This window comes from Mustela erminea, chromosome 16 (genome assembly GCF_009829155.1).
Source record: "Mustela erminea isolate mMusErm1 chromosome 16, mMusErm1.Pri, whole genome shotgun sequence".
Classification (NCBI taxonomy): domain Eukaryota; kingdom Metazoa; phylum Chordata; class Mammalia; order Carnivora; family Mustelidae; genus Mustela; species Mustela erminea.
Window position 1 is genome coordinate 68,314,845 of NC_045629.1, and position 25,782 is coordinate 68,340,626.

The following is a 25,782-nucleotide window of genomic DNA, read 5'->3' on the forward strand; positions in this document are numbered from 1 at the left end:
GTTGGCAAACCATCTACCAGAGATAGTCTTTGACAAAGTGAGCCAAGGACAAAAGTGGGGGTTGAATCAGGCAAGGACAGCAGTTGAATTAGAATTTTTTATTTTGTCTTATTAGCATTAACACTGAGTAGATTGTTTTAATTAACCGGTAAGTCCCATAGTGCATTATGTGTGTATGTATGTATGGGTTGTGGTTTTTGTTTTTTTTTTAGCACTATTATTTTAAGAGATACTGTTACGTGCATATGAGAAAAATAGTTCATGATAAAACCTTCAACTGTCATTATAAAATTTGTAGGTTTCTTGGGACACTTGATATATATAATATCAGTCAGTTGAGCGTCTTACTCTCTATTTCCGCTCAGGGTCCTGAGATGGAATGCTGTGTCAGGGCCGTGCTGGACGTGGAGCCTGCTGAAGATTTTCTGTCTCCCTCCCTCTGCCCCCCACTCCACCTCTAAGGGGGGGAAAAAAAACTATTAAAAAAATTACGGGTTTCAATCCTCTGAAATTTTGATAGTAATATAGTAATAACATTAATTATTAGAATCATTTCTTAACTGCATATATATAATAGACTGGGTGACGACACAAATTAGATGCAAGGTTGCAGAAGTATTGCATTTAGGTGCCTTATGGATTCATTATGTTTGCGACGCTGGCGGAAGCCACGGGCGATTTGGTGTTGAGCCTGCTTTCCCCCAGACAGTCGTTTTGGGTCTGCTCCCTGTCATCACTATGATGACGGCCTCCAGACTAAATACTCAGGAGAAACTCCAGTGTTCAAAACATTGCGCACCTCATTCCCAAAGAATGTAGCATTTCAGAGAAGACGGGCCTCCTTCGGACACTAGGAAATGGTGAAGGTGGGTGACCAGTCAGGGGTCAGAATGCGAGGCTACAGATTGTTCAAGGTGTTCTGCCTCCGGGGTGAGTCCCTGTTCTGCTGTAATACGAAACCAAATCATATTTTTTTTTTAAGATTTTATTTATTTATTTGACAGACAGAGATCACAAGTAGGTAGAGAGAGACAGGAGAAAGCAGGCTCCCTGCTGAGCAGAGACCCCGATGTGGGGCTCGATCCCAGGACCCTGAGATCATGACCTGAGCCGAAGGCAGAGGCTTTAACCCACTGAGCCACCCAGGTGCCCCCAAATCATATATTCTTAAAAGAATAATAAAGCTTATAAAGACAGACCAGCAGAAACAAGGACAAAATATATTCCAATATAAAGTATTATAATAAGCTATAATGCCATTAAGAAGGCTATTCCAGCTGGGAGTCAAAAAAATAAAGAGCTAGAGGTGTAACTAAGGATCCACCACGTGAGATGTCCCAGGCTACGCGAGAAGACTATTTTGAGATGATGGGCAGGAATATGTTCTTCGGGCATAGGTTTCTTCCATTTTCTTTCCTTCTTTTCTTTTCCCTCCCTCCCTTTGTATGCTTTACACAAATGACACACAAAATCATAATAGAGGCCATCAACATTCTCATGAGAAAATGATGAATTTTAACTAAAATTTTGTATCATCAAAAGGCAGCATTATTCAGAGCGTATGTAATAGAAACACAGAAATTAGAGTAAAATAAGTATTTCCAACTTTGCTCCAAGCTTAGTTGCAATTGTCCATGAAATAAGTTGAGTCCCTTAACAAAACATCATGGTTTTGTTTTCAACTTTTTACTTTAAAAAAAAAATTTTTTTTTTCAAGATTTTATTTATTTATTTGACAGAGATCACAAGCAGGCAGAGAAGCAGGCAGAGAGAGTGGGGGAGGGAGGCTCCCCGCTGAGCAGAGAGCCCGATATGATTTGGGGCTTGATCCCAGGACCCTGGGATCATAACCTGAGCCCAAGGCAGAGGCTTTAACCCACTGAGCCACCCAGGCGCCCCTCAACTTTTTACTTTTATAAATAATGCTCAACAAACATTTGTATATATTTATCTCAAAGCACCTTGTTGATTTTTTTCTTCCAAAGGATTAGCTCTTAGAAACACACTGATTGGTTCAGAAGAGATACGTATTTTCAAGGCTATTGAGATAGGTCATGTGGTGTCTGTAATCAGTTTTTATTACCAGCATCCTGGTCGGACATTGCCCGTTTCCTCTACTCTCAGCAGCATTTAATATGTAATCTTTATGAGTAGTTCCTGTTTCATGTCATGTTGATAGTAGTGCGTAGTTCATGAACAGAGTTCACATGTTAGTGTATGTCTAGCTTATATATGTGTTTATGTTATTTTTAAGGTCAATTTGATACACATAGTGTTATTTTCACTTGAAACTTTTATAAGGGTAAATATTTTTAAATTGTTACTTTGTATTTTATGAACTGCCTAGTCAGTTTAGTCCCCGATTTTTTTATTTAAAGAGTTTTACCTTTTCCTTTCAGTTTTATAGTAGTATACGAGATTTCAGTGTTATCCCGTCCTGTGTCATAAATGTATATTTTTTTGAGTTTAAGAAAACTAAAGATGGACAACTTGTATAATTTTAAATGTAAAGAGAGCTGTGGGCTACACGAACAAGAACTGTTTTTCTCCCTCTTTAGGTATTCTTTTTGCCATTAAGTAATACGATCCTCAGCTGTTTTAAGGATAACTCCATCTTCGCCTGGGAATGTGATACTCTTTCTTGCAGATACCAGCTGCCAGCTCCACCTGAAAGCTCTAGTATATTATACAAAGTATTTGCCGTGACCAGGTAAGGTGCATTTCACTTTTTGGTTTGACTTTATTTTTTTTTTTTTTTTTATGTAATCCCTCTACCCATCCTGGGGTTCAAACTCATGACCCTGAGATCAAGAGTCGTACATCTCTCTGGACTGAGCCAGCCAGGCACCCTCGATGTAAATTTTTTAAAAAATGTTATTTTATTTAAATTCAGTTGATTAACGTGTAGTGCATCCCTAGATTCAGAGAGAGCTCAGTGATGCATCAGTTGTGTGTGACACCCTGTGCTCATTCTGTCCTGTGTCCTCCTTGAGGCCTGTCACCCAGTTACCCCCTGCCTCCCCACCTCCCCTCCAGTAACCCTTACTTTGTTTCCTAGAGTTAAGAGTGTCTTACGGTTTGTATCCCTCTCCGATCCAAATGTACATTTTTAAAACACAGAATTTTTAAGAAATCTAGCTTCCAGGAAAATTTAACGAATTTTCATTCTGTTTTCATTATCTTATCGTCATGTGAGAAAATATTCCTTCGAACTTATATACGTTCTGTAGCACTTTTTCTTTTTAACTTACTGTGGCAAATTTCAAATGTACATAAAAATAGAAGAATACAGGAAACCCTAAATGTAGCATTCTCATTAGGTGTAATAACTTATAGCCGTTTTTATTTTATCTATAACTCAACCTGTTACTACCTTCTACTGCCTACTGCATTAACTTAAAGCAAAACCCAAGCAATATCATTTCATCCATAAATATTTCAGTGTGTATCTGTAAAGAAAGGGTCCTTTTTGGAACATAACCATAGTACTATTGTCGCTTTTTTTCCCCAAGTTTTTATTTAAACTCCAGTTAGTTAACCCATTTATCACACTTCTTAAAAATGAATAATTTCTTAATATTGTCATATAACAGTCTTTGTTCAAATCAGGAACCAAACAAGTTTCACATAGTGTCTTGGATGATATATCCCTTTTCTAAGGTTTTCCTGGCTATTTGCTTGTTAAGGAACTGGTCTTTTGTCCTATAGCACTCTCTATATTTTAGGTTTTGCTTTTTGTATCCCTGTGTTAGTATTTAATATGATCTTGTCTTGTCTGTATTTCCTGTATACTGGTCACACCTATATTTCCTGTAAATTGGAGGCTTGGTCTGATTCAGGCTTGATTTGGGGTCAGGAAGACATGATAATGATAATAGTTTGCATACTTTCATCAGAAGAACACTTCTTTCGTGATTTAGTGGCTAGTGGCCATCGATGATCATGACCTAGAACCAGTATTGCCTTAAAGGTTAGCAAAATGGTGCCAGGCTAATTCTGTCATTCCTTCTTCCCTTATTTACCAGAAACCTTCTGTAGAGAGGAACTTCCTCTTGTCCACTCTTTGGTTATTTTATAGCTGCAAAGGAAAGTCAGGATAAATGCTTGCTTTCCCCGTCTTTAAAAGAAAAAAAACAATTTTTTTTTTAGTGGAGCCCAGTATGGGGCTCAATCTCATGACCCTGAGATCAAGAGTCAGACTAACTTTGACTGTCTGATTTTTTTATGAAAAATAATAAATTGGTTTATTGGCATCTTTCAGAGGTGGCCAATGAGGGCTTTGTCTTTAATCTTTGTGAATGAATGGATTTAATCATAGTCGAAGTGATTTAATCTGTGAACATTATCCGTAGTAATGCTCCCGTTCTCTTCCCTGTGATCACTGGACTTCTTTCAAGTTGGCTCTGAAAACCCTTTGATACAACCTCAGCTGTCTGTTTTGAAAGCTCTCATTCTTGCTCATCTGACGAGATGTGTTCCAGGCTTATCTTACACATTTTCTATCCCAAACCTGGAATCGGCCATTTTTCTAAAGAGCCTGGATTTGTTTTAGTGGGTGATGATATTTCAAAACCCAGTCTGGATGCTAGGGGTACTCCTCGTGTGACTGATCTGGTCACTCTCCTTGGCCTTTTCAGTGGAAAGAGCTAGAAAATACATGTTATTTCCTTATTTTCCTCTCACCATCTTCGAAGTCATGAATAAATTCCATCAGTTCCACCGAGTGATACCGTGACTTGGTCTGACCTGTGCCTTGTCACAGCTATCACCCTCCTCCCACTACCCTGGCCTCTTTCGGACTCCTGTAATAGTCGCCTTATTTGGTCTCCTTGTTTTAAATTTCTTTTCCCTTCCTTTTCTTTCTTTTTTTTTTTTTTTTTTTAGTTTATTTATTTATTTTGAGAGAGAGAGAGAGCACAAGCGGGGAGGAAAGGGGGAACCAGGCTTCCTGCTGAGCCTGGAGCCCAATGCAGGGCTCTATCCCAGGACCCTGGGATCATGACCTCAGCCAAAGGCAGACGCTTAACTGACTGAGCCACCCAGATGCCCTGATAGAGTGGTCTTTTTTTTTTTTTTTTTTTTTTTTAAGATTTTATTTATTTATTTGAGAGAGAGACAGTGAGAGAGAACATGAGAGGCGAGACGGTCAGAGGGAGAAGCAGACTCCCCATGGAGCTGGGAGCCCGATGCGCGACTCGATCCCGGGACTCCAGGACCGTGACCTGAGCCGAAGGCAGTTGCTCAACCAACTGAGCCACCCAGGGGCCCTAGAGTGGTCTTTTTTTAAGTCATAAGTCGAATCATGTCGCTTCCCTATTGAACTCCCTGAAAAGGCTTTACCTTATAGTCAGAATAAAATCCAAACTCCCCATAATATCCCTGAGGCCTCTGCCATCTGGCCTCGGTTTTCCTCGGTTTCCTCCTATTTACTTTCCCTTTAACACGATTCCGGCCACGATGGGACGTGACTTCTCTGTCTTCCTGAGGTGGCTAACCGTATTCCTTTCTCAACAGCCACACATCGACCAGTCTGGAATACCGACCAGCGTGGGATTCTTCCTCCAGATCATCCCGTAACTGGCGCACTCACAGTTTTTAGGGAGTAGACCTTCCTCCTTTCCCAACCCTGTAACTCCCATCTCATGTTATCGCTCTTTATAAAACTTACCGGCAGCCGAGATCACGTGGGTCTGTCTGCTTCCTTCCCTTCCTCTCGACTGAAAATCCCACGAGAGCCGGGATCCCGCCTGCCGGGTTCCCGTTATGTCCCTGGTGCCTGACAACCCCTGCTTGCAGTAGAGGCCTTGCAAGTCCTTGATGAATAAATGAGCAGCAGTGTCGCGAGTTAGTGCAGCGTATTATTTTTGTGCCTTGAAGAAGCAGCTTGGTTTGTGCAGGAAGAGAAAAAGTTGGGGCTTTTGGGGTTTTCATGTAGCAGTGCGGTACCAACTCAGTTTAGTCCTGTGTGAAGTGGAGGAAGTTGGGGAGTGGTAATGACTTCGAGATTTTGTTGTAAAAGATAAATGTTACTCAGAAATCCTCAGTGAAGTCATCAAACAAGCGTTTGTTAAGCTGGTATCTTGGTACAATAGGTAAAACATACACAGGCCGTAAACCTGAGCTTTCCTATATGGTAGCCACTGTTTGCATGGGACTGTTTAGTAAAAAATGAAGTTAATTTATTTCCTCAGAAGCATTAGGCACATTTCAAGTTCTCAGTCACATGTGGCCATAGTGAGCACATTGGGCAGCGCGGGGAGAGAACATTTCGATCCGGCTGGGTCATGTTGGACCTCACTGCTGGCAACAGTCCACCTGGTCATACTCCCTCACCTTTTGTTCCACAGAGATGGTCGCATCCTGGCCGCCGGAGGGAAGTCAAATCACCTTCACCTGTGGTGCTTGGACACTAAACAGCTGTTCAGAATTATTCAGATGCCTACTAAAGTCCGAGCCATCCGCCACCTCGAATTTCTCCCCGATAGTTTTGATGCTGGTTCTAATCAGGTTAGTAATATAAAGGTAGGGCACTACACAATTTCTGAACTGTCTTTGCTTTTGTCCCGTGATTGTTATAAGGACTTGAAATTGCTAAGATTACATGGAGTCTAAAATTGAAAAAAATTTACAATATTAGCTTCTGTGTATTATTGACAATTTACCCTTTTTCTAAAATCAGTGTGCTCTAACTTTGTGTCAGGCTTTATGGTTTACAGGGTGCTTTAGCATGTTGTTTTTTATTTGCACCATTACCATTACGTGGACTGACATTAAAACTTAGAAACATGAAGTGATTTGTCAACATTCCTATTAATTGTAAGGATTAAAGGGGGAAGTAGAATTTAAATTTTTCTTTTTGTTGTACTGTTTGATCTACCATAACTGTACCTCAGTTTTGTGAAACATGTTTTCTTTGTAACTTGCCTTAGTTTATAGAGTACCCCCACCACACATAACATTTTGTAAAAATTTTCTTTGCTTATGTATTTTATTTCATTTTATTCCTTTTTAAAAGTAGACTCCGCACCCAACATGGGGCTTAAACTCACGACCCTGAGATCAGAGTCACATTCTCTACAGACTGAATCAACCAGGCGCCCTCACACCATTTTTCTTTTTAATAGTTGAGTAGTCAGACTTTAGCTTCCTTATCATAATTTGACTGTTTTGAGTCTTGTACTTTAACAAGTTATATATAACTTATGACCCTGACATCAAGAGTCACGTGGTCTGCCAACTAAGCTGGCCAAGTACTCCTAACATAAGGTTTTTGAATAGACAAGCATTCACAACATAAAAACATTAAAAAAAATAAATAAAAGGAAAGTAAAAACATAAAAGATAAAAAAATATATATAAAAAACATTTAAAAATAAGACAATGATGTGAAATCTCTTATTCTTCTCTCCCTTTTGCCCAGTTACTCACTCTCCATAACCTCTGTTGTTCTAAGTCCAGTCTTTCTCCCACTTTTTTATGCAGCTTTGCGCCTTGCATTTCTTCACTTTTTTTTTTTTGCTTTTCTTCACTTAATTGACCTTAAAGATTGTTCTGTATCAGTACAGAATTTCTTTTTTTTTTTTTTAACATCTCTATAGTATTTCATAATTTTTTAACCAGTGTTTAGTTATTGGGCACCTAGCCTATTTTTAGTTCTTCTTTACTACAAATAATGGTACACTGAGGGGTGTCCTGATGGCTCAGTCAGTGAAGTGTCTGCCTTGGGCTCAGATCATGATCTCAGGGTCCTGGGATCGAGCCCCAAATTGAGCCCTGCATTGAGCTCCATACTCACCAGGAAGTCTGCCTCTGCCCCTCCCCGTGCTGTCTTGTTCTCTTTCTCTCAAATAAATAAAATCTTAAAAAACAAACAAACAAATAATGGTGCACTGAATAACTTTTTGCATGTACCATTTCACACACCCCATTTCACCCAGAGCTGAAACAGTAGGGTCAAGGTGATGTGCGTCTGTCATTTTGAGGATCTTGCCAAATTGCCCTCTAGAAAGGTTGCATCAACTATGAATGGGGGGGTTTCGCCAGCCTGACCCGACAAAAGAGATTGCCGCCTTCAGACTGCTTCCAGCCACTTCCAGACTGTCACCTCTCATGTAGCAGGTGACGTCAGCATCTCGGTGCAGCCCGTGGTGGGCGGAGAAGCCGGGTGTGGACAAGCCAGTAGAGGGCTCTACTGTGTATTGACTTACACTTTTTTGGTACTTATTTTTAATTTTTCAAATTACGTGAGTTAAAACTAAGTTTTCCCCCCTTTAAAAACCAGTTTCCCGTTCCCCTTCCTTGCAGCCCACAGGCTTGCTTTCTCTGTTCCCTGTTACAACTGCCAGAGTCAGGTTTCTGGCGACGCAGCAGGACCCGTGCTCGTTCTGATCAAGCTGTGGGGCTGGTGAAGGAAAACAAAGCCTCCTCCCTCCTTGCCTCTGACAGCCAGAGTGCAGGTCAAAGTGAAGGACTGTCTAATCATCCGGATTCCTCTGAAGGGTCTGGTACGGATGCTTCCTGCCACAGTCTCCTGGGATGGGCGCCTTGCTGCTTCTGGTCAGAGCCAGGCTTATCTGGACCTAAAAGGAGCAAATGTACATGAGCCTTAATTAGGAATTTTGAATGTAACAGCTCTTTACCAGTAGAATCTCTGACTCTCCTCCCTTCAAAAAAAGAAAAAATACAAGCCCATATATAACTATATACACATATGTACATGTAAGTATGTGTAGTTTCATGTTAGGGAGTTGACAGTTTTTAATTGTATAATTGACATAAAACATTAGGTTCATAATGATTTGATATTTGTACACATTGTATAATGATCAAGTAGTAACTCTAGTTAACATCTGAGACCTTTGACTTTTTAAATGTGTTTTTGGAACTCAGATATTGTTTCTCTTTACCCTTAGGTTCTTGGAGTGCTAAGTCAAGATGGTATAATGAGATTCATCAATACACAGACTTGTAAACTTCTCTTTGAAATTGGGAGTCTTGATGAAGGAATTAGCTCATCAGTAATTAGCCCACATGGACGGTACATTGCATCCATTATGGAAAACGGAAGTCTGAACATATACTCAGTTCAAGCTCTAACCCAGGAAATAAATAAGGTATGTGATCAAGTAAAGAACATCACAATTTTTTTTTTTAAGATTTAAATGCTGTATCATCAAAAATAAAATCTTGGCGCGCCTGGGTGGCTCAGTTGGTTAAGCGTCAGTCTTCGGCTCAGGTCATGATCCTGGGGTCCTGGGATAGAGCCCTGCATCGGGCTCTCTGCTCAGTGGGGAGCCTGCTTCTCCCTCGGTGCTTTCCCTTCCTTTCTTTCTCTCAAATAAATAAAATCTTAAAAACAGACAAATAAAATTTTTATGCCATGATTTTCTAAATTCCTTGGACCTTATCCATACATCTGGTGTTGGTTTTTTTCCCCTCTTCCTCCCAAAGCCACATGTCCCTTACAACCCCAAGATTTAAGATTCACAGGCTCTACCCACTGAGCCAGCCAGGCCCCTCCACCCTTCGCTCAGCGCTGTGCTCCTTAACTCGCTGCCGTCCGCACAGGCATCTGTGTGGGTCCCTGTCCCGTTCAGCGTGCCTCGTGATCTCCTTCCCAGAAGACATCTTCAGTCCCGGCCTCTCCATTTCTGTCCCGGTCTCTCTTCCCATCTTACAGGCTAGAAATCTTGGCGCACGAGGACCGTTTCCTCATATCTTTAGATCTAGCCAATATTAAGTCGTAATTCTTAAATTTGAAATAATACCTATATAAATGCAGCCTGTTGTCCCTCTCCACGTTAACCATCCCTGTATTTATACTGACTAACAACTCTTGCGTTCACAGTAATTTAATCCAAAATACCAAAACTCAAAGCCCTTGGGGCCTGCCTCTGCCCATCAGTCCACATTTTATATAGCATGGCTCCAGAAGAATACTGTCGTCATCGTTTCTAAGCAGCTTCCTTCCTTTCGCCTGATACTTGAAATCCATACTCAAAGGCCTGACTGTCAGAGTCTTCTCTAATCTTGCCTACTCTGCTGTCTCACTTACTTCCCCAGACTTGTAGCTTCCCTCATGTGCCCCCATTCTCATTTCTCCATCTGCGGCAGTGTTCATTTCACCTCAAGTCTACTTCCCACTTCTCCTTTATGGTTATCGAGAATTTCCCCGGCTTGTTGCCTAGTCTCTTTGTCTGTGTGCAGCCTTGCGAGGTCCGGAGTCAGGCTGCTGGCCCTGAGAGGAACTTTGCTGAGCACCTGGTCTAACCATTTCCTTTTTTTTTTTTTTTTAAGATTTTATTTATTTATTTGACAGAGAAGTAGGCAGGCAGGCAGAGAGAGAGGAGGAAGCAGGCTCCCTGCTGAGCAGAGAGCCTGATGTGGGGCTCGATCCCAGGACCCTGAAATCATAACCTGAGCCGAAGGCAGAGGCTTTAACCCACTGAGCCACCCAGGCGCCCCGTGACCATTTCCTTTTATGGACGAAGAAGCTCGAGCCTCAGCCTCATCACACAGCTAGTCATCAGCTGGGCCCCGTGTTCGGTTCTTCAAATGACATAGTCTGTGTGCTATGTGTGTGCTCCTTCTCATCCTCTTTATCTTGTTTTTTTTTTAATTAGACAAGTAATAATGTCGAGGCAGAAAAAAAATCAAAAGATAACAGATAAGCAAAGAGATGAGAATCACTCAGTCCCTCCCTTCTCAGATGATTTTGGGGGGTATATTTTCCCAGGCTTTTTTTCCCTATGTTTGTAAACGTAGAGAGTCCATGCTCAATCTTTGTGAATTCTGTAACTGTGAATTCGCCTCCTGGTAAAAACACATTTGTGACCCGGGGCAGTACTCAGCACGGAGCCCCGAGGGGCTGAGCTCCTCTGCAACGGTCACGCCTGGCTGCGCTCTGCCTTCTTATTTCCACTCTCATTCTGCAAATGAGTGTCCTTTCCCCGGTCTGTTTACTGTCACATTTTTCCCATGTCTGTGCTTTTTGTCTTTGGTTTTGCTCTTTAAATGCCCCCCACACCGCCCCCCCACACCGCTGACATGCTAAGCGCAGGAAGGTTGCGGTGCGGAAGCTCAGTCCGTGCACACTAATAGCGCTGTGGGCGTGAGTTTGGTGCTCACGAGTCAACCATGTGTGTGCAGCAACGGTCTTTGAACACAGACAGACACTGGACAAAGTTCTTTGTTGATCGGTTTACAGAAATGCTGTGATCACTGGCTCCCAGGGCCAAGCGGTATTTCCCCCAGGAGCGGTGATTCAGTATCACGAACTCGATACTTGCAGCTTCTTTACAGGACAGGACTGCGGTGAATACGGAGCATCTACAATGTGTCTGCGCATTGCCTACATTTTCTTTAACCATATGGAATCAGCCTCTGCTGTTCGCATAAACATTGATAATTGTAATGATATATTGTTTGCTCTTAAGGAGGGTTTTCAGCTTATCTGAATTTTGCAGGAGCTAGGGTATTAATAGATGTGGGCAGAGAGACCTGGGAAAAACCGGAGAGTAGGTCAGTGACTTCCTCTCTGCCGTTTGTTAAGCAAATTAACATCATACTGACTAGAAAAGCTAGCATATAATGGAAGTAGGATAATCCTTTTTTCTTTTGCTTTTGTACACATTCCCAGCACTATCAGTGTTTTTCTGACTTTTGCAGGCTTACAAGGAGGCTCAGGTCTGTAGTTTCTACAAAACTGACCCATGTCCCATTCCTTCAAGGTCTGTTTTTTGGCCATTGGAGAATTACTGGTGTTGTGCTAATAAGGAAGCTAATTCCTACTTATGTATTGAAATTTTAACACTACTAAGGTATGGCTATGCAGGTCATATCTTAGGCCCTAACTTTTGGGAGATTGTATTTCATGGAAGCACGTGGAAGTCAAGAAGAAAAGATGTGGCACTAGAATAGAAAAGAAATTTTCTTTTTATTTACTTGACAGAGAGAGCACAAATAGGCAGAGGGAGAGGGAGAAGCAGGCTCTCCGCCAAGCAGGGCTCGATCCCAGGACTCCGGGATCATGACTTGAGCTGAAGGCAGATGCTCAACCAAGCGAGCCACGCAGACCCCCCTAGAATAAAAATTTTAGTAAAGATTTGGAAGAATGGGTTGAGTTTAGAAGATAATTCAAGGATATTAAAAGTGGGCAATATTCAGAAGTCAGACCAGTTTTAATTGCATTTCATAGATGAAATTAAAGAATTGAAAAATTAATCATAGACTAGGTGGCAATCATACTTTTTTTGGGGGGGGGGACCAGAGCTATTGTTTTATTGTCCATTATCCTTGAGTTCTTTCTTGATGTGAATAAAGGACAATGTCTCTGAGAAAAACACTATTTAAAAAACCTTATTGAGGGGCATCTGAGTGGCTCAGTGGGTTAAGCCTCTAAGGTTAAGCCTCTGCCTTCTGCTCAGGTCATTATCTCAGGGTCCTGGGATTGAGCCCTGCATCAGGCTCCCTGTTCAATGGGGAATCTGCTTCCTCCTGTCTCTCTGCCTGCCTCTCTGCCTACTTGTGATTCCTCTCTCTGTCAAATAAATAAATAAAACCTTAAAAAAAAAAATCCTTATAGAAACAGTTACAACTGTGGGCACTTGGGTGGCTCAGTTGGTTAAGCATCTGTCTTCACCTCAGGTATGGTGATCCCGGGGTCCTGAGATTGAGATCCACATCGGGCTCTCTGCTCGGCAGGGGGTCTGCTTCTCCCTCTCTGCCTTCTGCTCTGCCTACCTGTTCTTGCTCACATTGTCTCTCTCTGTCAAATAAACTTTAAAAAGAATAAAAAACAGTTACAACTTTAAATGCTTTTTATAGTAATTTCAAAGCAAAAATTTAGTATCTATGCCATGTATATTATCACATTACCTACTGTTTACATTTTACAGTGTTATGTATTCATCATGGCAATAAGGGAAGACTTTTTTTTTTAAGATTTTATTTATCTGAGGGGCACCTGGGTGGCTCAGTGGGTTGAGCCTCTGCCTTCAGCTCAGGTCATGATCTCAGGGTCCTGGAATCGAGCCCCGCATTGGGCTGTCAGCTCAGCAGGGAGCCTCCTTCCCCCTCTCTCTCTCTCTCTGCCTGCCTCTCTGCCTACTTGTGATCTCTGTCAAATAAATAAATAAAATCTTTTTAAAAAAGATTTTATTTATTTGAGAGAAAGCACGAGAGAGCTAGTGAGCATGAGCGGCGGGGGGCGGGCATTGCGGGGGGCAGAGGGAGAGGGAGACTCCCCACCGAGCATGGAACCTGACACAGAGCTCGATCCCAGGACCCTGAGATCATGACCTGAGCTGCAGTCAGCTGCGTAACCCGACTGAGCCACCCAGGCGCCCCAGGGAAGACTTTTTTGGACCCAGACAGTAGGCTGCACGTTTCAAAAGCAGAAGTCCTAAACCCCTGAAGATAACATGAGAAAAGTCTTTGAAACCTCAAAGTAGTCTTTTAGTCGTCTATATTATAAAAAAGGGTCAAGATGTATGCTTTGTTCTACTTTTTTCTTCTGGGAGTATGAGGGGAGGAGGTCAGAAAGTTTGGTATCCTTTTCAAAGAGCTTTCCCGAGGAGTGGTTATTCATTTTCATTAGACATTATCTTGGAAGATCACTGTCTGGCTTTCATGACAATGTGAATGCAAGGTACTGTGTCTAACGTGTGTTTTTGAAATCTAATGTGTCCACTTGGACATACGGTGTCTTCCCTGGGTTGTTCTTCTCTGTTTTCATATGAAAGGAATAGGCACTTTGGCTTCCAGAAAAATCTTTTAAAAATCACACATCCACCTTGTCTTTGATTTGGGTCTGGGCTAATTACTAAGAAAACTTTTAGAATAATGGCCTCAAACACTTAAATGGTCTGTGAAAGTCATTGTACTTTCATAATATTTAGAACTCAGGAAGCCTGGGTTACCTTATCTGCTCATTTCCTTTGAACACAGATCTTTTGGTTTCAAAGTGGTATTATTCATAGAGAAAATGTGCTAGTGAATCATTTTCCCTTAAGTAAATTGTTGGGGTTAATTTTCTTGTTATTTTCCCATAAAAATGAGAGGTGCTGTCCAAATTTCTCGTTAAGCTGTTGATGCCGTAGGGGACTAACAGCCTTCTCCGTGGAGTCAGGGACAGAGAGGCAGGCGTCCCACGCCTCTAGAGGAATGTCGTCTGACAACTCCCTCAAAGAAGTTTACTTGCGCCCGAAGAATACTAGGGCGCTTCTTTCCCTGTTCTAGGAGGGCCCTATGTCCAACTGTGCCTTCTCTGCCGATTACCACAACTAACTTTATCACGCAAATGTAAAAAAAAAAAATGGATTAGGGGTGCTTGGGTGGCATCTGCCTTTGGCTCAGGTCGTGAAGCCCTGGGGTCCTGGGATCGAGTCCCACATCGGGCTCTCCGCTCACTGGGGAGTCTGCTTCTCCCTCTGCCTCTGCCTCCTCCCCGCCCCGCACACGCTCACTTGCTCTTTCTCTCTCATGCTTGCTCTCTCAAATAAAACATCTTAAAAAAAAAAAAAAAGATTGATATACTATGATTTAAGGCCAGCTTTCAAGGGATAAATTTTGTGTTGTTTTTAATCATGTATCTTAATTGTGTTCTTCAAAGGAATTTGGTAGAAATTTGTTTTGATTTAACGACAAGGGAACATTCTTGGATATTTTATGGACACTTTTTGTTTGAAGAATAATGATGCATGTTAAGGCACATGATGAAACTGGTCACAACAACTTTTGCAAATCCTGCGTGGACAGGTCTGTTTTCCAAGGATAACCACCAGATTTTATTTTTTCCCCCTTTTTAGCCACCTCCTCCCTTAGTGAAAGTGATTGAAGATGTGCCCAAGCGTAAACTGAATTCCGGGGACCTTAAGATGAAAGTAACAACGGGAAGGGTCCAACGGCCGGCAAAATCCAAGGAAAACAGAATGCAAACCAGAATCCTGAAGCAAGACCTGGCTGGCAGTTTTGAAAATAAAGAGGTAAGAATATAGTATAATTACACTTCTGTTTGTCATAGACTCTGCTGTGGACAAGATACCTTAGGCCATCATCACTTGTCCCTCTCTTAGAAGTTAAAGGAAAGATACAAAGAGAAGAAAGTTGTAACTGAAATGACAACTTCTAAATTTCTAAGTTTTAAATGTATAATTAGTACATGTTTATGGTTTTTAAAGAAGTCAGACAGTACAGAAGTGCACTGGCCAGTACGCTAGCCGCTAGCCTTGTGTGGCTAATGAGAACCTGAGATGTGCTTAGTCTGAGCTGAGATGTGCTGTGCAGGGGAAATGCTCATCTGATATTGAAAACTTCGTAGAAGCAGAGGAATATAAAATATCTTGGGGCACCTGGCTAGTTCAGTCAGAAAAGTATGCAACGGTTGACCGGGGGCCATGATTTCACACTCCACCTTGGCTATAGAGATGACTCAAGTAAGTAAATACATTTTTTAAAAAAGGAATATGAAATATGTCTTATTAGTAATTTTATGTTGATTATAGGTTGAAATGATAATATTTTGGTTACCTTGGGTTCAGTGAAACATTATGAAACTTAATTTTACTTTCTTAATGTAGTTCTAGAAAACTTAAAATTACATTCATGGCTGGCATTATCTGTTAGTGCTAGTATAGAAGGTTATGAAGGGAAAAATAAAAATACACTTTTCTCCCTCCTGTCCTGCCCGCTCTTCTCCACACGTCCCTGAGGTAACCACCGCTGGTCGTTGTTGCTTCCTTCAGAAGTCTTCCCTGCGTGTGTAGACATACACCCGTCTGCGTGTCTTAACCTTCCTATTTCTTCCTTTTTACATGAATGGAATCATACTATAGCACTGTTCTGTGACTTTGATCCCTTAATGTGTTGACTGTATGGTCACATTTATGCCTGAGGTCCTACAACATTTAAAAAATACTTGCATTGTATTGCCCTTGTGGCTCTACCTTGGCCTTAATTTACTCTGCTTAGCTGGCATTTGGATGGTGTCGTGAGTCTCCTGTTAATACGGTCTGCGATGCGGTGCATCGTCTTACACAGTGATCTTCAAACATTTGGACAAATGTGTCTGGAGAAGGAGAATTTTTAAGTCACAGTATGGACAAAAATTTTTTTGGTAGAAGCCAAATGGTTCTAAGAAAGAATGTACCACTTTGCCTTTTTGCCTTAGGATGATCTGGTACTGTGTGTGTGTGTGTGTGTGTGTGTGTGTGTGATTTATTCAAGAAAAACTTAGAAACAACCAAAATGTCCAATGGCATGTAAATTATGATAGAGCTAGACACTAGAAGTCTAAGAATATGTAAGAGGAAAGGGAAATAATTATAGTATGTTAAATATAAAAAGCAAGTTACAAGAACTATGTGCTTGGATATCAGTTTGATTTAAAAAGAACAGGAGTACCTGTGTATTATTTTCGAAAAAAAACCAAGATGCTAATAGAATTACCTTTAAGGGAAGGGCTTTCAGTCAGTTTTATTTTCTTCTTTCATATATATATTTTTTATTTTCCTAATTTTCTGCAAAAAGCATATTTTACTTTGGAGTTGAAAGTAAATATAAGTATCAGTAAAGAAGTTGCTAACATTTTCAAGGACTTTTAAAACTTTTTATTGACATTAAATCAGTCACACACAGAAAAGTACACTTAAACATACAGCTCAGTGAATTTTTACAGACTGGACACACCTGTATGATTGGCACCAGACCAAAAATTGGTCATTACCAGCACCCCAGAAGGGCCTCTCCTGGTCCCTTCCAGACACTTTCCCCTCTCCCCCAAGGATGACTACTCTCCTGACTTATAATACATACCTTCGTTCTGCCTTTTTTTGTCCTTATATAATATAATTGGATCCTTCAGTTTGTACTCCTTTGCATGTGGCTTCTTTCTTGCAACATTATGTTTGATTTATGTTTGAGAAATCCATGTAGTTGTAAATCATTCACTCGTAGCTGTATAAAACTCCATCATGTGAATAAACCAGATGTTACCCATTTTGCAGTCAGTAGGCATCTGGGTGGTTTTCTTTTTTTTTTTTTTCTGCTGTTAGAAGTAGAGCTGCTGTGCACATTGTGGCTTCTCTGTTGGTGAACATAGGACACGTTTATGCTGAATATAAACCGAGGAATGGAATTACCGGCTTGCTGGCAATGCTTCTGTTCTGCTGTAGTAAGCTGTCAGTTTCCCCAAGAAGGTGATTGAAACAATTTATATTCCCACCAAGAGGTATTAGAGAGCTCTAGTTGCTCCAAATTCTCACCAACACTTAACGTTTGTCACATTAATTTTAATGACCTCCTTTTCCCTCGGAGCATTTTAAAACTGTGAAACCCACATAAAAAGAAAGAGAAAAAAGTGTTATCTACAGGGAAATTGATTAGAAACCCAGGGGCCAGAGTTTTCAGTGGAGGCTGGTTATGTAGGCATCCTCTGTTCAGTCCTCTGTTCAGTACATCGCAAAATCCCAGACTCTGCAAGGAAAACAGGTGTTCAGCCTAAATCACAGTATACGAACAATTTACACACAGTGAGCCACTCTTAGAGGTTCTGCGGATAGTGGGAACTTTCCCAAAACCCAGGTTTCTAGACCCCAGACAACCTTGCAAGTATGTCTTTCTAAGGCATAGCATTCTCAGACCTGCCATGTTAACACTTTTCTGGACATACCTGTATCCACATTAAGAAACAGAGTATTACCAACAGCCTTGTAGCTCCTGTGCTTATCCCTAGCCACATTTCTTTCCCTATCCCATAGATGTAACTATCATCCTCATTTTTGTGTAAATTATGTCCTTGATTTTCTTTATAGTTTTATTCCCTCTATAATCCTTAGCTTAATATTGGTTAGCTTTTTTAAAAATTCAATTTAATATATAGTGTATTATTAGGGATAGAATTTAGTGTTTCATCAGTTGCATATAACATCCAGTGCTCAGTATAACAGGTGCCCTCCTTAATGTCCATCACCCAGTTACCCCATCCCCCCACCAAGCTCCCCTCCAAAAAATATTGGTTACTTTTAGAAAGCTAAGTAGCAGGCACAAATCTTGCTGTGTAAAGATGGGACACTATTGTTCCTGTTCATTGAATGTTCTAATGAGAAAGTAAGCTGAATGATAGCTCTGGGACATGGTCTGACCTCAACTTTGCTGAGAATTTACAGGAGCCTTTTCTGGGAAAACTGGGGGATGATCACAGTTGACTTCTGGGAAATAAAAGAGGCACCACCGTGGAGGTAGCCGGCCACGCTCTGGATTGAGTCAAATTTGGAGATTCCATAGAAATGGGTCAGGGAGCGGGCTGTTCCTACGCAGTCCTCGGCCAGCTGTGAGGAGGAGGTCTAAGTAGAACCCTTGTACGGGCTGATCTGCATCTCTTCCCCTAGTCTTGGCATCGGGATGTGGAAGGGGAAGTGGAACTCTATCCTTACGTGGTCAAGATAAGAACAGAGAAAACTCAAGCCAGACTCACCTGGGTGTTTTCTCTCCATTTACAAAGCGGTCGGGTGGCAGTAGGTGTCTTGCGGATGACAAGAGTGAATGTGGCTCCTTCCTTGATTCTGTTGCTCCAGCCCGGTCCTCCGGCTCTGGCGCAAGGCTCTCAAGGGGAATCTTCCTTCACCATCATTTGATTGTCCCTTCGCTCCCTCTTACATTGGATTGCCTTTTTTTTTTTTTTTAATGGTAAAAAGGGCATTGCGCTAAGTCAGAAAAATCTGGCTTTGAGTCCTAGCCAAGACATACTGAGTAGGTTGGTGTCACTGAGCTCTGACCCACCCATTTTCCCCGAAATAAAAACAACATCCCTTCTGTTTCATTGAGTTGTTAGCATCAGATGAGGTCATCTCCAAGATAGACTTTATCGTCCCCAAATCTTTAAAGTGATTTTTCCATTAAAATTGGAATTGACTTGGGGCACCTGGGTGGGTCACTTGGTTCAGCAACTGCCTTCCACACAGGTCATGATCCCAGGGTCCCGGGATCGAGCCCCACATCGGGCTCCTTGCTCAGTGGGGAGCCTGCTCTCCCTCTGCCTGCTGCTCTGCCTACTTGTGATCTATCTCTGTCAAATAAATAAAATTTTAAAAATAAATAAATGAAACTTAAAAAAAGATTGGAATTGACTTAAAATTGACTTAGAAGTAAGAAGTGGGGAAAAAGAGAAAGGGTGGGGAGAGAGAGAAGGAAGAAAGTACTGGGATGCATTGCCCTTGCTGCAGGGGTTAGCAGCTGACAGCCCGGGGGCCACATCTGGCTTCTCGGCAAATGTTTACATTTTAAACATCTACGTAATATCCCTGATTTTGCCTCTTGGCCCACAAAGCCTAAAACATTCACTCTCTGATGCTTTACAGGAAAAGTCAGACGCAGATCTACAGTAATGTGTCATGAACTTTATCTGCTATGTATATGCACACTGGAGAGAGAGAGAGAGAGAATAGAGAGTCCTATAATGTAAAAATATTTTTTAAAGATTTTATTTATTTTATTTGACAGAGATCACAAGCAGGCAGAGAGAAAGGAAGGGAAGCAGGCTCCCTGCTTAGCAGAGAGCCCGATGCGGGGCTCGATCCCCAGATGCTGGGATCATGACCTGAGCCGAAGGCAGAGGCTTTAATCCACTGAGCCACCCAGGCGTCCCTAAAAATATTTTTTTAATTGTGTGTTGTGTTATAAAGTTGGAAAGCCAACGAGGTGCCTGGGTGGCTCAGTTAGTTGAGTGTCTAACTCTTTGTTTCAGCTCAGTTCATGATGTCAGGGTCGTGAGATCGAGCCCAGGGTCAGGCTCTGTGCTTGGCATGGCGTCTCCTTGAGATTGTTTTCCCCTCTGTCTCTGCTCCTCCCCCTGCTTGCTGTCTCTCTCTCTCTCTCAAATAAATAAATAGTGAATAAAATCTTTAAATAAATAAATAAGGAAAACTAGAAAGCCACTGTGGGCTAGATTTCACCTTTTCAGGTTTGCAATTACATCACTTACTGACTTTTTTTTTTTTTTTTTTTTTAAAGAATGAGTTGTCAGATGGATTAAACAAAAAGCGTTTACAGATCTTATTAAAAGGCTATGGTGAATATCCCACAAAATACAGGTACCATTTACTTTCTTTTATGTTAAATCAGTGTTACCCCCAGATTGTTCTTGGTTAAAATGATGTTTTTATTTCAGAATGTTCATTTGGCGTTCTCTGCTCCAGCTGCCTGAAAACCACACTGCATTCAGCAGCCTGGAAGACAAGGGTGTGCACGTGGCGTTTCTCAACCTTCACAAGAAGTACCCCATCAGAAGCAGGAAACTGCTCAGAGTGTTACAGAGGTGTGTTCGGTATAGTGCAGCAACGTGTGTACCTTCCTCTAGATGTTTATTAGTTATAAATGGGCAGAGAGTCATTTTATAGCAGAGGAACTTGGCCAGTGCCGCCATAACCAAGTCAAATTTGAAATCCTCAGTAATGACGTACATCAGTATGTTGCGCAGCACTTCTCTGGTGTTCTTGCCAGAAATATAGAACCTCCCTCTAAATCGTGAGAAAACATTGAGGGACAGTCTATAAAATAACTGTGTAGCATTCCTCAAAAATGTCAGTGTCAGAAAGACTGGGAGCTTCCACACGGGAAGAACCTATGGGGACGTAGCAAAGAAATGCAGTGTGGCACCCTAGGTTGGCAGAACGAAAAAATAACACCTAACAAAATGGGAAAAATGATAAAATCTGAATAAAGTCTGATACAGTTAATAGCACAGAACCAGTTAATTTCTTAGTGTTGATAACTGTACTGTATTTATTATGCAAGATGTTAACATTAGAGTAATTTGACTTATGGGTATACAGGAACTCTACTGATTTTGCAACTTTTTGTATACCTAAAACTCTCTCAAAACAAAAGGTTTAAAAAAAGCAAACCTTGAAAGTATCAGAAGTAAATATAGAATTATAGCCCTAGAGTAAGGCAGGTCTTTTAAGCTTGACATATCTAGAAGAGATTGATAGGAACACAAATCTCTACATGTAAGAACATTCCCCAAAGATATATGTAAAGCCGAGAAAGTATATACAAAAAGTAGGACAAATAAACGACTGGTTTCTATATGAACTATTCATGTAAATGAGTGTGGAAAGGGCCAACCAATAAAAAATGGAAAAGGATTGAATGTGTAGTTCATAGCTGGGGATATGGTTCTTAAGCATGAAAAGATGCTGTACCTCCCTTATAAAAATACCAGTTAAAATTACAGTGAAAAAATATGTATATAGATATATACATATACATTTAAAACCACATTGAAATGCCATTTCTCACGTAGACCAAAGATTTAAAAAGAAGGGTAATAAAGCACATTGGCCAGAGTGAGAGAATGGGCATCCCTTTACTCTGCTACTGAGAATGTGAATAGACACTTTTTTTGCAGAGAATAATTTGGCACTGACTATTGAAATTAATGCATTTGTTTTTTGACTTAGCAATTTCACGTCTAGGAATTTATCCAAATCTATATTCCTGCATGAAGAATGATGTAAATAAAACATTAAGCGTGGCATTATTTATAAAGGGTTAGAAACTACTTAAATGCCCGTTAAGGCCAAGTTAAAGAAATTAAGTTGTCTCTGTACAAAACTGTCTTGTGTATCAGAGCTCTGCGTCTACTGATAATGAATTTTTTCAAGATGCTATTAAGTGAAGAACACAAGGTGCAACACAATGTTTATACCCACCTTTGTCATTTTTTGAAAAAGGATCTATACTTTTAACAGTGGTTCTGGAGAAGTAAGCTAGATAATAAAGGTAGGAGGGAGAATTTTCATCAAATATACCTTCTGTAGCAAGTTTCTTATCAGTTGAATGTATTGTTTAGTCAAATTTTCATAATAAACTATTCTCTGGTCTTTATTTCCTTACCTGATTCACAGAACCCTATCTGCATTAGCTCACTGGTCTGCCATCTTCAGCGACACGCCGTATCTTCCACTCTTGGCATTTCCGTTTGTAAAATTATTCCAGAACAACCAGCTCATTTGTTTTGAAGTTGTTGCTACTCTCATAAGTAAGTAAATAAGTATTAAATAATGAAACCGAGAGTGGATTTCCTGTATCATTTTCTGATGTCTTTGCAGTTTTGCAACATTTAACAATTCTGGTGTTAAATAATTTTTCAGCAGGAAATGGACAGTTCAGACATTTATACATAAACCTTTTCATTTATAAGAAAATTTGGATAGTTGCATTTTAGAAGATACTGTTACAGCTTAGATTTTATTAGCAGAAAGGAAGCAGGGGCACCTGAGTGGCTCAGTCAGTTTAGAGTCTCGCTCAGATCATGATCTCAAGGTCCTGGGATCCTGCCTTGGTCCGGCTCCCATCTCCATGTGTGCATCACATATGCTCTTTCTCACAAATAAATAAAATCTTTAGGGGGGAAAAAAAGTAAGGAAGCAGATGCTTCTTTACTTACTGAAAATCAGTTTATTATTAATAGGAAATCAGTTTATTATTAATAGGATTGTAGTAATAAGTACAGCAGGATTTAGCACACGGGGCCTATTGTAGCGGGTGCTAACTGCCGTCCTCATTCTCAGCAGCCAGAGCGAACATTGCTTGAGAACTTTATGTGTACCGGTACCATTCTCCATGTTTGCCTTTATTAATTTATCTAAATCTTAACAGTCCTATGAGGTAGGCATTGTTATTTAGTTTTTTTTTTTTTTTTAAGATTTTATTTATTTATTTGACAGAAATTACAAGTACACTGAGAGGCAGGCAGAGAGAGAGAGAGAAGGAAGCAGGCTCCCTGCTGAGCAGAGAGCCCGATGCGGGACTCGATCCGAGGACCCTGAGATCATGAGCTGAGCCGAAGGCAGCGGCTTAACCCACTGAGCCACCCAGGCGCCCCGTTATTTAGTTTTTTATAACTGAGGAAACTGAGGCACACAGAGCTTAAGTTCCCAAGGGTAGGTTGGTGGCAGAACAAGGAGTTGAAGCCAGACAGACTCTAGCCTGTGCTCCAAACCATTGTGTTTACTGCTCGCCATCTACCCTGAAAAGTGAGTCCTTTTTTCATATTGGTATCATCGGGCCAGTTAAACAGTCAATAAACTGAATCCAGTTATAGATTTATTTAACAAAAATAACCAATTTTATATGTCTTTTAAGTTGCTTTAAAAGGTTTTCTTGTACAAGGAGATAAGCACTTAACTGTAATTACAGTAAATTTTGAGAAGTAGAAATAAAAAGATTCAAGCATACATACTGTGAATACTAAATTTTCCCTTTTTTTGGTTTATTTAATTGAATTGCATTTGCTTTGATAAATTTTTACTGTTTGGAGAAAATATAGGAGAACATACAAAAGAAAAGAAAATTCACCCATGTTCCTCCTCCTCCTTGATAATCTTTGAGAATGTATTGATGAATTTCTTATAAAAGCATTTCCCCAAATCATTAAATATTCTTGAAAAACATAATTTATTCCCCACATAATATAATATTTCATCATTTAGATGTATCATCATTTAGTCCCCTAACTGCTAGACCATTAGTTTTTAAAATAATTTTTCTGTCCTTTTTAAACAGTTTTTAAATTTTTGTGATTATACTACTTTTACTTAATATGTTAGATACATTTCTCTTTTTATAAACTTTATAAATATCTTATTGACTGTAATCTTTTCCCCCCTCATGACTCTAACATTCTATAATGTAGAGTCCTAGTTTAATTGGTTGTTGGACATTTAGGTTATTTCTAACTTTTACCTAAAGAAACAGTGTTATGACTGTCTTCACATACAAATATGTATAATATTGTCTCTTGGTCAGTTCTTAGAATTGGTATTATTAGGTCATAAAATATAAATATTCTAATTGATTCCTCAAAAAGGTTTTCCGAGTTTACTCTGGCAACAATACTTGGAGTTTTAAAAGGAAAAGAAGCAACTCAACAACAAAAGGACAAATAATCTCATTTTTATATGGGCAAAGGCTTTGATTAAACTTTTCTCCGTAGACAATACACAAATGGCTAATGGTACATGAAAAGATGCTCCGGATCATTAGTCATTAGGGAAACGCAAATCAAAACCACACTGAGGTACCACTTTATACCTTCTGGGATGGCTGTAATTTAAAAACAGGGAAAAAAACAAGTGTTGATAAGAATGTGGAAAAATTCTAACCTTCATGTATTGCTGGAAACATAAAATGGTGGTCACTGTGGAAAATTGGCCATTTCTCAAAAAGTTAAACATAAAATTACCATATAATCCAGCAGTTGCATTCTTAGGGATATACCGGAAAGAACTGAAAACAGAGACTCAAACAGATACTTGTATGTGAATGTCGGTGGTGGCGTGATCCCCAACAGCCAGAAGGGGGAAACAGCCCAAGTATCATTGCTGTTAACAGATGAATGGATAAACTGTATATATGGTGTGTATAGTATACAGTGGAACATTCAAATGTATAAGGGAACAGACCCTGAAATCTAGGTGCAAAAGAACAAATTTATGTGAAATATCTCAAATAGGCAAATTTACGGACACAGAAAATAGAGTAGAGGTCACCAGGGCTTAGAGGAGGTAGGAATGGGATGTTAGTGCTAAATGGGTACAGGGTTTCTGTGTGGGAAAAGATTTTGCACATAGTGATGGTTGCACAACATTGTGCATTCAGTTACGGCACTGATTTGCAGCTCAAAAATGGTTAAAATGGCAAATGATGTCTTACCATAAGAAAAGCTGTTCATAACTAGGTAAGTGTGCAAAACTATATTTTATTTCCAGTAAAATCTTGTTATATCGCTGGCATATGGTTCTGTGCCAAGGAATTGATTTTCTCTTCTAGGCCCGATTTAAATCTAGGAGATCCGTCAGGGCCAGCATGAGTAGCTGAGAATTTTCATCGAGGGTCTCAAACCAGTTTTATTCAAGGAGCACTTACCGGGCTCCGACTGAATGTTAGCACTGCTCGCAATAAACCACTGTTCAGCTTTTTAGGTTCACGGTCTAGTTGGGACCTGGGAGAAAGTCTGAAGGAATATAGTCCGTTTGATGTATAATTTGGAATATGTTTATAAAAGTCATCTTGAAGCGCTCTTTACAGTCTCTTGTATGACCGAGAGTGGGTTCTTCCGGTTAAATCAAGGAACCGCCCTACTTGTCTTTATCCTGTTCTCCTTCAGTCCTGTGTCTGGGTCTTCTACACACACTCCTGCGGTGACACCACGCAGAATAGAAGAGAAGGCAAATGCTTACGTATAAAGTGGGGTTTCCCTCATGCCTAATTGAGAACAGTGTTCTCTTAATGAAGATTAGTTGTAAAAATCTGGGCTTCGTGTGTGTGTGTGTGTGTGTGTGTGTGTGTGTGTGTGTGTGTGTGTGTGGTGTTTTAAAATTCCTAGGGCTAGCAGTATCTGAGACACAGTTAGACCCATAGCAGGTGTTGCTGAACTGGAATTTTCTTTAAAGTTAAGAGCAGCAATTAAAGAAGCTGAAATAATTTCTTTTAAAGCTTAGTTTTTGTAAGAGTTTACTTATGCCTTAATTATTAACTCACATTTACTTACTAATAAAGAATTTACTTCTAGAACTTATAGGCCCTTTAATAACCAGATGTAATCCAAAATTCTGCCGATCTAAGTCTTTTGCTAATATGAGAAAGGAGATCGTATTGTCAAAGGACAGAACCATAATTCAGTGTTTAGAATAAAAATCCGGGGGTGCCTGGGTGGCTCAGTGGGTTAAGCCTCTGCCTTCAGCTCAGGTCGTGATCTCAGGGTCCTGGGATGGAGTCCCG

General features: G+C 40.4%; 1 protein-coding gene across 3 annotated transcripts in view; it reads left to right on the forward strand.

The window, feature by feature from the left end:
- TBC1D31 (TBC1 domain family member 31) overlaps positions 1–25,782 on the forward strand; it is a 67,689-nt gene that overhangs the window by 17,019 nt on the left and 24,888 nt on the right. For all 3 annotated transcript variants that reach the window (XM_032315609.1, XM_032315608.1, XM_032315610.1), the window contains 7 exons: positions 2,559–2,710; positions 6,348–6,507; positions 8,913–9,113; positions 14,808–14,984; positions 20,008–20,087; positions 20,165–20,311; positions 21,906–22,039. In XM_032315609.1, the coding sequence (XP_032171500.1) occupies positions 2,559–2,710; positions 6,348–6,507; positions 8,913–9,113; positions 14,808–14,984; positions 20,008–20,087; positions 20,165–20,311; positions 21,906–22,039 (1,051 nt within the window). The remainder of the gene's footprint in view (positions 1–2,558; positions 2,711–6,347; positions 6,508–8,912; positions 9,114–14,807; positions 14,985–20,007; positions 20,088–20,164; positions 20,312–21,905; positions 22,040–25,782) is intronic.